Genomic DNA, 16,363 nt, shown 5'->3' with positions numbered 1-16,363 from the left:
CAAGCTTAGAAAGGGAGGGCTTGGAAGGCACTATATGCACGTACATATATTCTCCCATCCTCACCATATTTATGGTAAAGTGCAGAGTTGATCAACTGAGGGGTAGCAAGGCACAAACTACATTAGCCGAAATGTACTAACGTATACGATTTCATTTGATTTCAAAGAAATATAACAATAAACCTCTTTTCCATCCAGCCTGTGTAAAGTAGAATTATTTTTCTTTAGTTTAGGGGACTCTTTTCTGCCTGAATGCATCTAATAATTGACTAGTTTAATGACCTTGTATTTATGAGTAAATGTGCTACTGGAAAGATTCCTACATTTTGATTCATTACCATACATGACAAATTACAAAAGCCATACAAAGGAATTTATAACATAGAGCAACAGTAGTCCTTTTAAACAAACAAAAATACTAATTAGAATCTAGATAATGCCTTGATAAGTTTAGGACTAAAAAAATTAAAGAATTATTACAAGGGACATAGTATTTCAGTGTCTTCTCATAGTAAATGCACATTTTAACTACGGGCCATGCCATAAGAGTTTGGTAACTCTTGCACATAAACACACCAGCCTAGAAATATCCACTAAAGACTGACTAACAAATGCTAATGTAGAAAAAAAGCTGATAAAAATACAAATAAAATTCACATTTCCAATGGGAAACTACCTGGCCATGTAAAATCCCTCATCTTTCTGCATCTAAGCTGTCTGAAACCAATGGGCTAGGGTTACTGATGTACATATATGCTTGCACTGTGTGAATCTGGACAGACAGGGAAAACTGCAATTTCTCACTCTTTCTTAAAAACTGAACAGGAGTAAACACTTATGTTAGATAAGTCCCAAGATAACCACTACAGACTGAAATCTTCCAACTGTAAAACTGATGCAGCACTCTGATTTGTATTGCTAAGTTTCTTTATTCCTGGACTGAAGAGAAATACAAGTCACTGACAGGATGTTGTTTCATATGACATTTAAGCCAGCGTAAGAATGGGAAGTTGTCTGAGGTACCATCACATCTCTCCTCACAGCCCTACACAATCCCACCTTTATCTCTTGCATTGGCATCACAACTGTGCAGAACCAAGGAAATTCTGCAGAAGTCTGTCAAATCTGTGGAAAGATGCTACTTCTTTTTTGGTTGGTTAGTTTTCTGTGGGATCCTTATCCTGAACTGACCCACCCAAATGCTGACAACTGCTAGATTCAATGCAAGGAAGTGTCAAGCAAAGGTCAGGGCTAGATGAAAACAGACAACAGTTCCCTTTTGTAGAAGCTTGTAGCCACACAAGATTAGGCAGTGGTCTCACAAAGGATACCCAAAACCTACTCAAAGGGTAGTTCCTCTCCTAGGGTAATCTTCTATCCTCTTACATTTGGTACTAGGGCTCCTGTGGCACCCAGAAATCTGACAAAGGAACTATATCTCCCACTGAAAAAAATTATTGGAACAGTTTTTTCATCTAAATCAGTTCCATGACCCAGTTTACCACATGCCACTTGAACATTTAGGCTAGCTGAGACAAATATTTCAGCAGAGGTTCACAAAATCATTTGGAGATAAATGTCAATTCATTGCTTACTGTGTGGACATCTAAATCTTAGCTCCTGCAGTACTACTGCTGATAATCCTCTATACACAGCATATGAGACTGCAGTCACTTCACATTCTATCAGTTTTAGCTACTAAGTAATTTGAGTTGCAATCAAACTGATTCATGGAAGAAAAAGATATAAATATCATCACATTCTCTTATCCAAGCAGGCCTCCTCCTTTGAACATATAATTTAAAAATCACACAAGCAATTGCTTATTTTAACACACCTGGTAATTCTGCGTAGTGACAGGTGGTGGTGGTGGTGGAGCTTCTTGTTGCCTCTGTGTATAACCATAATCTGTAGCTGTGTGCGATGTAGGATAGCCTCCATAAGCAGCAGCTGTTGCAGAGGCCGCAACAGCTACTGGAGCAGGCCTGGCTACTGCAACTGTAGCTGCTGCTGGAGCATAGGCCGCAGTAACAGTGTGTGCAGCAACTGGTGCCTGGTGGACAGTGTAGCTAGCAACTGTAGTTGGATGGGAATACGCTACACCTGAAGCTGGCTGCTGGCTATATTGGAAAAAGACAGTAAGTAAATAATTAGATTGATTCAACATACTAGCTAATGCCTAAACATTTCAAAATCACAGATTTGATTAATACCTGTCTATTCTACAAACAGACCTGGAGCAGCTATCATACATTTTAATGGCTTTTATTACCCCTCTTCCACCCCCATGAAAAAGGCTGTATCATTTTGAAGTTTCTGTGGATGCAGACATATTATGTAGGTGGTGACTTTCTTCTTAGCAAAGGGGGTGGTGGTGTGTTCCACTGCTTGAAAAGAACCCAAGTCTTTCATTTAAAATAATACAGAAGCCTTACACTATTAACTTTTCATGACCAATAAGTTTTTAAGTGTTTTAGTAGTTCTTCAATAAAACTGACATACCTGTCAAATTCAGAAAAATACTGCTTTTCTGTGAGAGCTCATTACTGACCTGCACTTGCATGATGTTTTTCAGTAAACCATATTAAAGTAATGAGATTTTAAAGACTTGCATGAAAATTAGCTGAGAACTCTTAAATTTAAGGCAAAGACACTTTAAATACACACCTCTGATAAGGGACTTTTCCCACAAAAGTTTAGAATTATAAAAGCTGGTCCCACTCACTCGTACAGAACTCTACTGCCTCACAACACAAAGCATCAAAAGAACAGTCAGTCAGATCGAGCAAGATGACTGCTACCAGAGCTCTGGCAAGCTTCCAGACACATGACGAGACTAATCTGCCTCTCTTAAATTTGCAGGTAGGACATTAATATGTGGCTATTTACTAAGAATGAGTAAATATTAACAGTGGAAATAAAAAAAATATGGCTTCAAAGGCTTAATTATTTGAACTGAAACTAATATTATTGTCCTATATTGATCTATAACTGTGCATTATGATTAAAAGCCTACAATAGTTATTTTTATTTTTAAACAAATAAACTGGCAAAATATCACTATCTGGAACATTGATATGAAATGGGGATTGAGTGACTATTCTGAAATTTTTAGTACACTTCCAGCACTGCTTTTCAATAATATTTAAGAATGTCTATACCACTATAAAAATATAATTCAAAACCAATTCCATGCCTATTAGAGAAGGCAGCATCCCCTATTTTTTAGAAGTAAATAGAAAAATTAAATCTCACTTGAAGCAAACATACTCAGTGGCAAAGTGGAACTGCAGCATGGTTATGCTCAAAACCAAAAGGAACAAGAAGTTATAGTATTTTTTTTCCTAAAGACTACAATATTCTCTCTGACATAACTACCAGAAACAAAGCACCTTTTAATTATAGATACTATTATTTTTGCAAAAGACTTTTCCATAACTCCCTTGTATTTAGTAATTTTTTATTTATTTATTTATTAAGAAAAACTGATTTTGTCAATTACAGCAGAACCCATTAACTTTAATATATTTAAAAAAAATAATAAAATTCCTACAGCAGAAACACACAGAGAAAATATTTGATTTACATGCCTGGACTCCACCTTCTTCCCATCTTAAGCCCCTGATTGCTTAAAAGACCACTTGCATTCCATCCAAACTTAATTAAGCTGTGAGTTGTACTCACAATTATGTTTCATTTTATTTTCAGCTTCTTAACATAACAGTGGAAGGAAAAGACCTGAGCCATTCTGGTGTAGCTCCCACCACTGCTCGAAACAATTCCTCCTACTTGATGTATATAGGCAGTTTCTCTGTTTTGTCAGTTTAAGATGAGAAATTAGACTCCACCAGAAAATTCAGGAAGATTATTTTATGATGGTAAAAGTCAATGACAATCTATAAAATTAGGCTGCATTATCTACATATCTAACAGTACAGAGGTGTAAAATATTAAAAAGTTCTGAGGTAATTCACATTATCGTATGCATCTACTAAAAATACATTAAATTGAGAAAACAGACAGCAGACTATTTAACTCTGACTGCACTTGAACACATCAACAGTCTAATACTGCCAACAAGGAAAATCTTGCTCCATCCTATTCCCACTCTTATACATCCCACCTCCCATATACTAAACTTGGCTATGCCATCCTATTCAATCCCTAGTGCTAGTTCTGCTACTTGTCAAGCTATTAAGTGCACTGATTTAACTCATTAATCTAGCAGAAAACTGAGATTTTTTTTTTCCTGGGCTCATTTTCTAACATGGTAGAAGCGTTACAAACATTGGAGCTCGTAAAACAGTCTGCTGAGTGCCAGACCCCACATAAATTATATGTATGGAAGTAGGGGGGGGGGGAATGGGAGGGAGAGAAAGAACAGAGACCTGTCCAGGAAGCATTAATTTGGCTCTTCATGTTTCATGAAACCATGCTTAAGTTACTATTAGAAAATACAATACAGTGTTCACAACACACTATGAGGTAATAATATCAGTCAGTTTATCAAAGAAAATGCTTTTGTTCTCAGAACATATATGATTAAGTCTGCCTGACAGTTTTCAGTATTTAATATTGTGAAGAGATTGTGATCATTATGAGCAGGACTATTAAGATTCTGCTACAGTTTCATTTCTTCTGTGCTATTTTTGTATCAAACTTCCTTATCATGGTATAAAATTAACAGTCCAAATAATTTGATTTCTAAGGCTAATTAGTTCTATGACCACGTTTACGTTAGCAAATCTGTTCCCCTTGCTTCTGCAACATCATGCAGAGCTAGTGACCAAGTTTGCAAGACTACAAGAAAAATATTCTAGAATTGACTCCTCCTTCCTTTTTAAAAGTTATGGTACAGAAATTCACAGACACAATTTATGATGTTTCTTTTTCTCCCCCGGTCTTACTGAGAAACTCTTAACATTATGACCAGACACTTTCATGTAAGTAATTTATATCAAAAGATTTTTGTGACGACTTCATTTAACTTACAAGAGTTTTTAATCCTGGTTTGGTGATTAGTGCCTCATCATATTTGCTGAGATGAACTTACCTCCTCCCAGACTAATTTTGCAAGACTCCCTATTCCACTGATCTTTCTTGCAGTTGTTCTTTGCATCTATCCTAGTATTATGTATTCTTCCTTACTACAGATGGCAAGAACTGTATGCATCATTTCAGATGACGTTTCAGCTGTGGTACACACACTGCTTTCTTTCCAAACAGTCTACCTTCCTCAGAGCAGCTTCTTGTATTGACAATATTTTCCTTGCATCAAATATCACAATACACCATACTAATATAAATACTAAAGTAAGGCTCAAGACCAATCCCCAGGGTACTCCACTGCAATTATTCCTATTTGATAATCACTCTTTAATTCTACTAACTGTTCCTATCAGCTCCTTCTCTACAATCCTTTTACTACCTCTACCTTAAGTAATAATTTTCCATACTGCATCACATCAAGTATTTAAACTTAGTCCCAATAAATAAGACTCCAAACGACTTAGGAATCTGGTCAAGTTATCAAAGCAACAATGAAATACAGTATGTCAGCTGAGCTATGGTAACAAACCACATGCGTGTTCTTCATCACAACAAAGAAAGTAATTCAGTTTAGCTTAATCCCCAACGCAGTGAGAAAAAAGTTGAACCAAATTACAAGCAAAGAAGCTGATTGACCTGGCAACTTAGCAAGTTTTCTTTGTAGGTTAATTCTTTCCCAAAATAAATTCTAATATCCTTATTAGCATCTTTGAGTTCAAGGAATTCTAGCGCTCTTCATATGAAAAGATAAAAAGATACACAGTCCAACTAGCTTTACTGACTAGGCAGAGCTTAAAAATCACAGAATAATTTAGGCTGAAACAAAGATTTGGAGGTCATCTGTTCAAACCCTGTGCTCAGAGCACAGCTAATTTTGAAGTTACATTCGGTTTCTCAGGGCTTTGTGCCCAGTCGGGTTCTAGCCATTTCCAAGAATGGAGATTGCAAGACTGCTCTAGACAACCTGTTCCGGTGTCTGAGCACTCTCAAGATTTTTTCCCTTAGTTTAGAAAAGATTCAGTTTCAAAAGCAAATGAGTTCTAGAGAAACATTTACTTAAAGCAAACTCAGTTTGTGAACATTCAATTCAAAGTAACTTCATATTACAATTCTTACGGTGTTTTAACTTACTATCAAAATAAACACCGATCTTTGATTTAAGAAGTTACAGGCAAAGGACTTGGAAGCTTCAAATCTTACTCTGCTGTATTGCTCTAATAATAACTCTTCTGCCCGAGATTTTCATTTTAAAAGAATACATTTTATTCATACCACACCTATTTCTTGAGCTTATCATAATAGTAACAGTGCTTCCCCACCAAGCTCACTTTAGTTTCTATTTTCTAGTAACACCACACATTCTTCAATACTCATCATCTGGCTCAGATTTCTATTTCACTGTGTTTTCACTATCCCAGCCACAGCCAGTTTACAGTCTACATGTTGCACTCAACTGTTCTGCTCCACATTCTGTAGATGTATGTTTCAGTCAATTACAGAAGGTCATTTCCAGCACTTTACCTAATGTTTTTTTGTCTCTCCCTACCTGCCCTCAACTGCTACATTCATATCCCTATTTCCCCATGCTTTTTGCTTCCTCCTCCCAAATAAGCTTGCTTCTATTCAGAAGTTTTACACTCCAGCATATACCTAGCTTACTCTTATCTTCCACATCTTATCTAAGGAACCTCAAGATCAAGAGAATTAATTCTTTACACACAATTATTGTACTACAGTGCACAAAAAAAGTATTTTTGTAAAACACCTTTGACTCAAATCTTTGAATAACAACTATACGAATTTCTACTGACATTAATTAATGATGGAAAACACTAATCTTTCTGATGCATTAGTATCAGAAAAAGTACCACATATTATGAAATATCACTATGATATTAAACCTTCTAGATAAGACTGACTGCAGTGAGCTGTGACTGTGTATCTTTCTCCACTCTAACCTCCAATTCCATGTCAACCTGAATTTCTGGGGAGCAAAGGGCCACACTGGCTCACAATCTTGCAGAATTCATCCCAGAGCAAAGGCCACAGCAAAAATTAGCCTTGTCCACATTGCTGTCTGGTATAAGAAACTCCTTTCACCAAGTGAAATGAAGTTTTCCCAAGACAGGTGCATGTTTTGTGTTGATACATTACAAGCTGGACATAAGACTAACACTGAAGCTACTTTCATGGTATCAATGTTTAATATTGCTGTGTACACTCAGAACTGTGATTTTGAAACAATAACACATGTAAAAATCTTTTTCCCATTTGCAAATTCTAAGTCCCCATTCCAAAATACTAAGGTATCAAAGTTATTAAGATCTCCCTGCCCGATTCTACACCACAAATTAAGCTATAGTATAGCTTATAAAATTAATTAAACTATAGTATAGCTTTTTTAAAAAGTATAAGTCTAGGTAGATATTTAGCTTGGAAAAGTCCAGCCTGAATACTTACATTTGGTTAAGTTGTATTAAAGCATCAGCAACAAAAAGTCCACACCCTGAGAACAAGCTCTGAAAAAGAATGTGTTAGCCATCACTACTCCACATTAGTTATTAAAATAACTAGATTATTTCATATTTCTGTTAGTAATTTTTGTTCCCCTTTTCAAAACCCCAAATATTCAAGAAGCAATTAAAAAAATCTTTTTTGAACTGCACAAAGATCTTCAACAAGGAAACTGTAGCAGTGTTTGTTATACAGAAAAAGAAATATGAGCTTCCAGAGTGAAAAAAAGATGGCAGTACACCTAAAATGATTTTAAGTCAGAAGCTGGCTAGGAGGCAGAAAGTGCCGATCAATAGGAATTAACGAAGTATTGGTGTCCACTTCACAAAACATTGTTCTCCAGTTCCAAAACCATACAGGTTTGCCTAATTTAGCTATTTTATATAGGTCTGCAAATGGGCAACATTCATTCACACACACAAAAAAAGCAGCTTAGGTGAGAACCTGTATTATTATTAGATCTAAAATAGCAGAATCCTTACTTGTTACTTTAATATAGTGACACTGATAGAGGGTCTGGATTTCCTGGGATTTATCAGCCCAAGACTGACAAAGAATTAAGAGTATTTGAATTTGAGAAACAAATACTAAATTATCTTCTGGAGAACGCTTTGCTTTTGTCCTTTTTCATTTCCAGCTATTGGCCTTTTCTAGTAAAAAAGTGTTGAGGTATTTTTGTAAACAAAAAAAACCCCAAAAAAACGGTAGAAAGCTTTCTTTATTGCACATTAACAATATCAAGAAAATGCAACGCTTTCATATAATGCTATCTATTTTGTCAGGTAATAAATTCAGGTGACTTAAAATTATAATATATTTTATTTTTCACATTAGGATATCTGTGCAGTCATGCATTAAGAAACTTAAGGTATCTAGCAACTATTGTCAGAGGAATACACTTTCAGAAAAACACAGTCTATTTCCATATAAGATATATAGAACATAAAAGGTATATATAGAGGAAAGCACACAGAAGATTCCCTATAAGCCTTGCTTTTCATCACACTGACTGATTTAATTTAAAAACAAAAATTAATTGTAATTAATGTGCACATAAGCCAAAGGAATACAAAAATGCTGATCTCCAGCATATCTCTGTACTAACAATCACCACACACATTAACACTACTACTATTTCAGCTCTGTTTAGGGTGATGAACACTGAAAATTCTCTTCCTAGAGGTAAAGGACATTTATTTTTCTTTTTTAGTTTTCTGAAGAGTGCTATTTTGATATAGAGTTACAATCAGGACTAAAACCAATTTTGTCTCTACCCAAATTACCAGCTGCCTCAGAAATGACAACTTCTAAAACATATTTCTTGCAGGTTTTTTTGCATGCAAATGCAGAAGTGATTTTCAGGCTAACTTAGCATAACACTTAAGCTACTCTTAAAAATAATTTTTAAAATACAAATATCTTGAACTAAAAAAACCCAACAATCAAACACCCCACACAAACAAAGTTTTATTTCTCTAATTGTAACTTTTAGGAATATTCGAACGTTTCAGCATTAAGGAAACTATATTTGTTGAGACCTAACTGCTAGATTTCTCAAAGTTTCATAGACTACTCTATTAGTCAGAATAGCAAAACATACAATTCTGCAGTTTTTCTTTCAAGGATATGAAGACTGAAACAAGTATGACCTAACTCTCCAAAAACTGAAAGAAGCACTACAAACTGCTGCTTCCTCAGTTTCTAACCTAGAAAGAGACACTACTGAGTAACTGGTCAGATGAAGTTTCAGGTGTGTTAATGGAACCTGGGCAAAGTAAAAACAAAATAATAATTAAAAAAAAAAAATCAAATGAGCTTTTTTCTCCTAATCCACACTTGACAATAAACAGCCTAAAATGATTAAATGAAATATCGCACTACGGTAAGTTGCATTTTAGAAGACTTATGTTTTTCTATAGCCTGTCACTCAATAAAGGCATAAAACTTTGAAGACTGAATTTATATTTTTAGAACTTTAATGAAAATTATTGTTTCCTATTATTAGTACCCTGTGAACAGAACATTGTTTATAATACAATTCACTAAACCCGAAGGCATGCACATGTGCAGTCCTCTTGAATTCTGTTAAATTTTAACAGTTCCTGGTAACATATTCTATGGTTTAACTACACACAGCCTAAAAAGACATTTATCTCTAGTAATTTTGAGTTTCCCTTCCTCTTCCTTGTTTCTAGTAACATCTTTGCATCATTCAATTAAAACCAAAAAAATACCGATTTCTAATGGATAGCTAAACCATATACTATCAATAACTCACCTCAAAGACAAATATCCTCATGTTTTCAATACACCCTTACTGCTTTGTTCACCTTCACATTTAGTCTCACTACCTGATTGATATCCAATCAAATTCTGCAATGTTTTCCTCACTGTACATCACAACATAACTGCAAATGCCTGTAACAGTGATGCAATATATGCTCTGTATCTACCTCTCTTTACTCAGTTGCACACAATGGACAGCTCAATGCTTATAATACTTCCTTCATTACCAAAACCAGACTTGAATAAAATCAGTGTTAACAGCTTTGTTCACAATGATAACACGAGACAAAAAGAACTGAGCTCGAGATGTTACATCGGCTGGAAAAAGTACCAACTACTAACATTTTCCCTGTCAAAATCACAGAATCAAATAATGGCTGAGGTTGAAAGGGACCTCTGGAGATCATCTGGTCCAACCCACCTGCCTAAGCAGGGCCACCTAGAGCCAGTTGCCCAGGACCATGTCCAGACAGCTTCTGACTATCTCCAAGGAGGAAGATTCCAAAAGTTCCCTGGGCAAGCGAGCAGCTGCGTGGTCCTTAGTTGCTGGCTGGGGTTAAACCATGACAGTGAGGTACTTTTTCTCCCCACCATTAGTCAACTGCAATACTGGCATACAGCCCATGTTAACAAACCCTGAGCCCCTTGTTACCTTTGTAATGTTGGCATATCTCCTTTGAGAGCGGGACCTCACCGACTTGAAAATAAGCCTATGAAAATCTTTTTTATCAACAGCAGTAACTTACTAGAGGCTTCTTGCATACATTAAATAAGCTAGACTAGCATGTTTAAGACGGCACTTTAACATAGATTGGAACAAAGGAGAATCAGCATCATGCAGCTCAACCCTATTCAGTGAAGTCCCTTTTGCATATCCTTTAAGATGGGATGCAACTCAAGAGATCATAATTTTCATAAAATTCACAGAAATAAAGCATTTGGAACTTTTATACTATGATATATGTACATCCATCCTATGATAAAACCATAATTACTTTCATTCCCCATGCATTTTAAAATGGGGTATATATAACACAATACCGTAAGATGAATAAATGTTTTTCTTAAGTTTAAGTCTAGTGGCACATTTTCAGTTCAGAATAAGCCTGAAGTCCTACTCACTATTATTGTCCCTATCTTCCTGTTGTCCACCAGTACAAGTCCAAATTATGTTTAGTAATACTTTAAGCTTGGGCTAGTAGGCCTGTGTGGATTATAGCCTTAACATCTCTGAAAGACTGAATACTTTTGTAACCAGTATCTAGTTGAAGAAGAGGTAACTGGGGCAGACACAGAAGACAGAAGTTAATTACAAGTACTAGCAAATGTGAAAAAACACTCCACCCCCAAACAATTCTCAATAGCCAACTTATCCATCCACAGCACTTCACCTTCCTTTGCTGTTCTGCACCAGTCTCAAATATCCCATAAAATTGTGCATTGTACTTGAATGCCTAACTAGCTATAGTTGCAAGAATTCACTTCCATATGGCTGCCTAGAACTCACAGGCACTGTGATTGGCTCTGGACCCTAACTACTACAATTGCCTTTGTCTGTGAAGGCTCACCTCAGTAATATTCATGCTATTTGATAGCAATTCAAAGTTAACAAATCACTCCTAACTACCCAAGAATCTCCTGTCTGTGACCTACCTCATTAGAGCAGGGACACAATGTGAACATCACTAAGATGAAACTCAGACACTCAAAGATTCTTTATCTTCTTAACAGAAACCAAAACCTTAACACAAGGTTAATTAAGACCACCACATTTGCACACACTTCTCCATCCAAACATTTCTCAACATCCCCATCTCTCCATCAGCATCCCCACATTTCAGTCAGCCAACTTTAAAATAAAAGCATAACTATATGCCTCTTCTCCAGCACTGAATCAAGAATGCTAATATTTTTTACACATATTAAGTTGCTCATTTCAAACTGAATACACGCACAGTGGTTCAGGTGCCCTACAGAGCGCACATGCGCACACACACATTAGAAGACTAGTAACACCAAATTCCACATTTATTTCAGGCTCCTAAATAGATCGACTAATACAGTTAACTAAGTAACATGAGGTTTGCATTGCACACAGGTTTATAACCTTAGGACCCAATACCACCACTAGCAGAAAGTACAAAAGTATTGCAACATTCAGAGAAATTTCCTGTATCGTTATTTGCATAATTTAATGCTTCTCTCATTAAGTCATGATGTTATTACCAGGTAGTGCACAAAGAATTTTGAATGAGTGGAGCAGCAGGAAATTTTATGCAGTGACAACACTGAAAGGAACAAGAATGCTTCTAATCCATTATTTACGGGTTTAAAAAGCACTTAACTCTTGCTACCTTTGATTAAATATGAAACAAGTTAAGATTTTAGGTGTATTTTATGAAAACTAATATTTATGAACCAATAAAAACAGACATCTATTCCCCTTCTTATCTGGTCAATTCAGGGAACTATACTGCTTATGCTGTTACAACAGTAAATACATTATCAACTCCTGCACACACTACTTATTAATTCAAGATCTAACATCTGAGCAGCTACCAATCTGGCCTTTCTAACTGCTTCAAATATCAGTATTTAGTATTAAAACTATATTACTTGGACAAATTTTAATTTATCCTTCATGTGAAGGATGAGGGAGTATTTAAATTATGCACCATAGCCACACATAAACTAGAATCACAGGAAGACACAGTGATTTCTATGCCAATAATAGCATCATCTTTTCAATTGTTGATTTTAAGGAGCTATTTCCTTGAACCCAATAGTTCTAATACATTGTCCCTTCACTACTACTAATGCAAATTAGAATATTGTCATTTTGAGAAACTGGAATTCCAACAGGGTTTATACTGGTCTACAAGTCTAGATTTAAATACAGGAAACCTTTACTACAAGCACCTTTCAAATATTTAGTTAGTATAGCAGATTTTTCTCCTTTGAAATTATCTATCAGAAACTAGACTCTCTTCTTTCTGATGCAAAGTTGTTTTGGGGTTTTATTTCTGCATGACTCCAGCTAAAGATTTAACAGTTTCATACTTTGAGATATTCCAAGAAAGGCTTATATCCTAAAAAGAAGTGCACAGATTTTTTGCACTTAGCTGAAGTGCTGAAATTGACAGCATTCTATATGTTATCATTAGGGAGTACTGACAGATTCCTTTACAGTTGGAGCCTAAAGTCCTCCCAGTGCATCAGAATTTTTAACAGCCTTTTTGTCAAGAGAGAACCAAAAAAAATTTGACTAATGTTTTTTATTATGAAAGTTTCTGTTACTTGCTATAAAAACTACAGCACTAGGACTTCTAAATGGCATACATCAAAAACCTAAGGTCTTCAGTTTCAAGTGTCTGATTTGCCCTCCTAAAACAACTTGCTATTTTGAGTAACTCTTTTAAAATCCATGGATTAGTCCTGTGGCCATAATTTTTTTGTTGTTGTTGTAGATTTATGAGACTCACTCACATATTAACTATGCAGATAAACATCCATTCGTATTCTCTATTATCCTAGTTTCTAACGACATAGGATTTTTTTTTGTTCTATGAACTGTTACTTTGAATACTGGTAACAATCTTAGAGGACTTGTTGCAATAATAAATCTTTTATTATATATACCCTGCCACCACCATCTCTTTTGCAAATATACTGGAGTGGAATATACATTTTGTAGCACTCCGTAAACAAGCTACTAAGGACCTGCCAAATCTGCTCCATGAAGGTAAGCTCCCTTTTAGACATTTTAAGAGACTCCTGTGTTTTCTGCTCAACTTATTAAATTAATTCTTGTGAAAGGACTGCTTCGACACCAATTACTTTGTCTCTTCACTTTCAGATGCAGCAAATATACAAACCATTTACAGGATGCAGTCTTTTACTGATACGCAAATAGAATAGTATCTTGCGCTTATGACAGCAAAGGAAAAAAAAGTGCCTTTCAATCTGTTTTTCCATTTTCTCAAGAACACATTTAGGATTAACTACTGAAACAGTTTTGAACTTGAAATTTATTCCAATTATACGTTTTTATATTGCAATTCAAAAGGAAATTTCAAATGAGTTGTTCAGTTTCTTAAGCCTACAGATCACCTCAGTTCCACAATAAAAGGAATAATTTTTAAAAATTAGTCTCCACTTCAAAATTGCAGATGTACAGATCTCAGTTTATTTTTCACTTAAAGACTGTTTATTTACTTAAAAAAAAAAAAAATCCTCTATGCTATTTAGAAACTCCTTCATACCCCATGATGAACCAGTTTCAAATTTCACTATAACTGTCAAGTAAAACATAAACATACTGTGAGCACCTAATCTTAAAAGAACAAGATGACAGGTGAAGTTTAATTCTCTCCTTTAACTGTTATACATTAGAGTAAATGAAAATTTATGCACTTTATGTCCATTTCCAGGAAAGAACAGATAGAAAGAATAGATTGGGAGTCATTCCAAGACCCCCATGAAACTATATATTCCTGAAACTGTCAGGTATGCATTTTTTTATTAGCTAGTTAACAGTAGCACACATCTGCATTCATTTGTTAATAACCCCTCAGATATTTTCTTTATTCTTCTGTTTTTCCCATTAACCAAGACTTAGGAGTCAAGGAAAGTCTTTATTACAGATTTATGAAACAAATAATTTAGATTAAAATGTGGACTTCAAGGTGCTACTCCAATAAAACCCAAAAATGTGAAGATGTTCCCTGACTGTATCTGGGTTTTGCCAAATTAATAATTTGATTTCAGAAAAAGTGAGATAACAGATGCTAACAATTACTTTTTAAACACACTGATACACAATTTGGATGCACAAAGAGTACAAAGATACAAAGGTTTAAGGCAGTATGTCTATACAAGATGTACAGTTACAAGTCCCTGAGCTCCACTATAAGACTTGCTCCTGGTCTTAGATATCCAAGTAGGAAATCTTTTTAAAAGGTGTGTGGCCCTGAAAGTGCCTTCTCTACTTTCTGAGACACATTACTTATAACATTGCTTCAGTGGAATGAGACAGTCGCCTGTATTTTCTGGTGCTTCAGCTCTTCCCTTATCCATCCAGTCTCCCGTAGGTCGGGTTGGTGTAATTTTAACCTATGTTAAAAAATTCCATTCTCCCACGCTGACGCAGGGGGGGTAAAGACTTGGGGAGCAAGCCCCATCTTCGCTGAAGATGAAGGGCCCAGGAGCAGCAGATAGTAATTCGCTGGTGTTGTTGACTGCAAGTGGCCATTTTAATTTAAGGGCCTTGGGACCTGATGCTGCCGCTGATTCTCCTCCTCCTCCGTAGTGCCCGGCTCCACCTCCCCACCACTAGGGATACAGGGAGGCCCTTACCAAGAAGATAAGGAAACATACCCGCGGGCAGGGCAGACCAGCAGAAGTGTCCCAAACACAACCACTCCGGAGGAGCGGGGCGCAGGAGAGACCCCACACACGGGGCGGGGGGTGGGAGCAGTCCCGAGCATTCACCCCGAGGGGGCGGGGAGATCCCGGTCAGGGACGCGGGGCCGAAGGCGAAGAGGGGAGGGGTGGTTCCGGGCCCAGACAGAGGGAGAGGAGGGGCGGGAGGGGTCGCGGTGTTTACCTATACTGGGCAGCAGCCCCACTATGGGTGAAACCAAAGTAGTTGCCGGTGGCCATTTTGGCATCTTCTCCCAGCCGGCTGGGCACTGTGGCGACGATAACCAAGAGGCGGCGGCAGCGGCGGTGATCGGGGCCATGACAGGAGACCCGACGGGGGGTGGTGGTGGTGGTGGAAACAACAACAGACAGACAAGAGACAGAAAGCGCGCGAGCGCCAGGTCAGATATGGCGCCTCAGGACCCCCGTTCATCCGCTCCACGCGCAGGCCGCATCCCCTCCTCCTCACCGCCGCCCCCCCCCCCCCCCCCCCCACGCGCACAAACACACATAAACACCGAGCGCCGTTACTTACCATAAGTGAACGAAACTACCGGGCATATAGGAATCATGAGTCCAAACTGACAGTGATAATGGCGGCTGAACTCTCAACTCTCTCCCACTCCTCCCCGCTGCGCTCGCTCCCTTCCCCCCCCACCGGCGACTACGATGGACTGCGGCTGGACCCGTGCGCACGCGCAAGACGTTTCAGAGGCTACTGGGAGTTGTAGTCTGGCCCATAACTACATACCCTTCCCCCATCCGTAGAATACTGCGCTTACTGCCGTGGAAGCTGCCACCACGCTTGAGGCGCGAATCCTCATATGCGCATGCGCGGACTGTGCAAAGGCTCTTGGGACCTGTAGTTCTCCCTCCCTGAGGCCTAGGCGCGCGCGAGAGCTGCTCTTAGAGGACTGTCGCAGGTATCACTCGCCTGCCCCTTTCCTCCCTCCATTATTCCGTGTTCTGCATCTACAGTTCGCGTTTCAAAAGTGAGTTCGTTACCCAGTGTGCTAAGTCAAAGAAAAAGTATAAAAACATGAGATATTGCTTTTAATACAAAGTTGCCCAAAGTTGTGCTAGGTGAACTAGC

At 37.5% G+C, this 16,363-nt stretch overlaps 1 protein-coding gene and 1 non-coding gene across 9 annotated transcripts in view; both read right to left on the bottom strand.

The window, feature by feature from the left end:
• LOC129783017 (zinc finger RNA-binding protein) overlaps positions 1-15,948 on the bottom strand; it is a 46,382-nt gene extending 30,434 nt beyond the window's left edge. For all 8 annotated transcript variants that reach the window (XM_055792635.1, XM_055792636.1, XM_055792637.1 and 5 more), the window contains exons 1-3: positions 15,806-15,948; positions 15,455-15,539; positions 1,838-2,120 (exon numbers count right to left, since the gene is read on the bottom strand). In XM_055792635.1, the coding sequence (XP_055648610.1) occupies positions 1,838-2,120; positions 15,455-15,539; positions 15,806-15,842 (405 nt within the window). In that variant the 5' untranslated portion in view covers positions 15,843-15,948. The remainder of the gene's footprint in view (positions 1-1,837; positions 2,121-15,454; positions 15,540-15,805) is intronic.
• LOC129783231 (small nucleolar RNA SNORA66) lies at positions 4,663-4,798 on the bottom strand. The gene has a single exon (XR_008745169.1). It is a non-coding gene; the product is annotated as a small nucleolar RNA SNORA66 (small nucleolar RNA).
• Positions 15,949-16,363: the final 415 nt, after the last annotated feature.

The sequence above is a fragment of the Falco peregrinus genome, chromosome W (genome assembly GCF_023634155.1).
Source record: "Falco peregrinus isolate bFalPer1 chromosome W, bFalPer1.pri, whole genome shotgun sequence".
Classification (NCBI taxonomy): Eukaryota; Metazoa; Chordata; class Aves; order Falconiformes; family Falconidae; genus Falco; species Falco peregrinus.
This window is presented reverse-complemented; position numbering and strand designations above follow the sequence as displayed.